The sequence below is a fragment of the Sinocyclocheilus anshuiensis genome, unplaced genomic scaffold (assembly GCF_001515605.1).
Source record: "Sinocyclocheilus anshuiensis isolate Anshui unplaced genomic scaffold, SAMN03320099.WGS_v1.1 scaffold14589, whole genome shotgun sequence".
Taxonomy (NCBI): domain Eukaryota; kingdom Metazoa; phylum Chordata; class Actinopteri; order Cypriniformes; family Cyprinidae; genus Sinocyclocheilus; species Sinocyclocheilus anshuiensis.
Genome location: NW_015545262.1, coordinates 1 through 871, shown reverse-complemented (window position 1 = coordinate 871; position 871 = coordinate 1). Strand labels below are relative to the sequence as shown.

General features: G+C 40.9%; 1 protein-coding gene across 1 annotated transcript; it reads right to left on the bottom strand.

Annotated features, from left to right (window-relative positions):
* Window positions 1-62: 62 nt before the first annotated feature.
* Window positions 63-792, bottom strand: LOC107698268 (ATP-binding cassette sub-family F member 2-like; the record flags this gene model as incomplete). Its single annotated transcript, XM_016499226.1, has 3 exons — window positions 63-266; window positions 373-501; window positions 730-792. Coding segments are annotated over 3 exons (396 nt in total), but the record flags the coding sequence as incomplete, so codon positions are not given.
* Between the last annotated feature and the right edge of the window lie 79 nt (window positions 793-871).

Sequence of the window (871 nt, the reverse complement as noted above, 5' to 3'; positions counted from 1 at the left end):
CTGTTTTAGGACAAGACATACAAATCTAAGAACTGATATATTTACTAGCTTTGAAGATATACCTGCTGAATAAGTCTGAAGTCGTGGCTAACTAGCATCATTCCTCCCTCAAACTCATTGATGGCTTCAGCCAGAGCATCAATTGTCTCAATGTCCAGGTGATTAGTTGGCTCATCCAGAAACAGCATGTGGGGATTCTGCCATGCAAGCCAGGCGAAACACACCCGACACTTCTGGCCATCTGACAAGTTTCTGATGGGACTGACCTGTAAAAGGGGGATATGACAGTTAAAACAGAAAATACAGTGCACTGTATTGTCTGGCAGGACTCATGTTAACAGCCTTCCACAATAAACACAACCACACAGATACCTGCTGCTTCCCTGTCAGGCCGTAACGTCCAATGATCTTCCTCATCTCCTCTTTCTCTTTGATTTCTGGGAAGCACTTCAACATGTACTCCAGAGGAGACAGGTCAAGCTCTAGCTGCTCAGTCAGATGCTGCAGGACAAACACAACGCAAGAGCAATTGCAAACAATTGCCAATACTTTAAACGAACATGCTTATAATCAAATTATGAAGAAACATGTAAATTATGTGACTATAAGCTCAGAACTGTAACAAACAAGTCTCTCTCTATATATACATACATATAACACAACTGTTATGAAAATGGAAAGAATGACACAAGTAGCAAGACAACTAATCATACTCTATGAAGACAGTACCTGGTGATACCTGCCAATCTTGACATGCGAGTGCTTTCTTATCATTCCGTCTGTGGGAAGAAGCTATGAGACAAAAACACAGGCCAATGAATGCCAATGACTTTAAAACTGAATCACTGTTAAGAACTTTGGAAGACTTTAA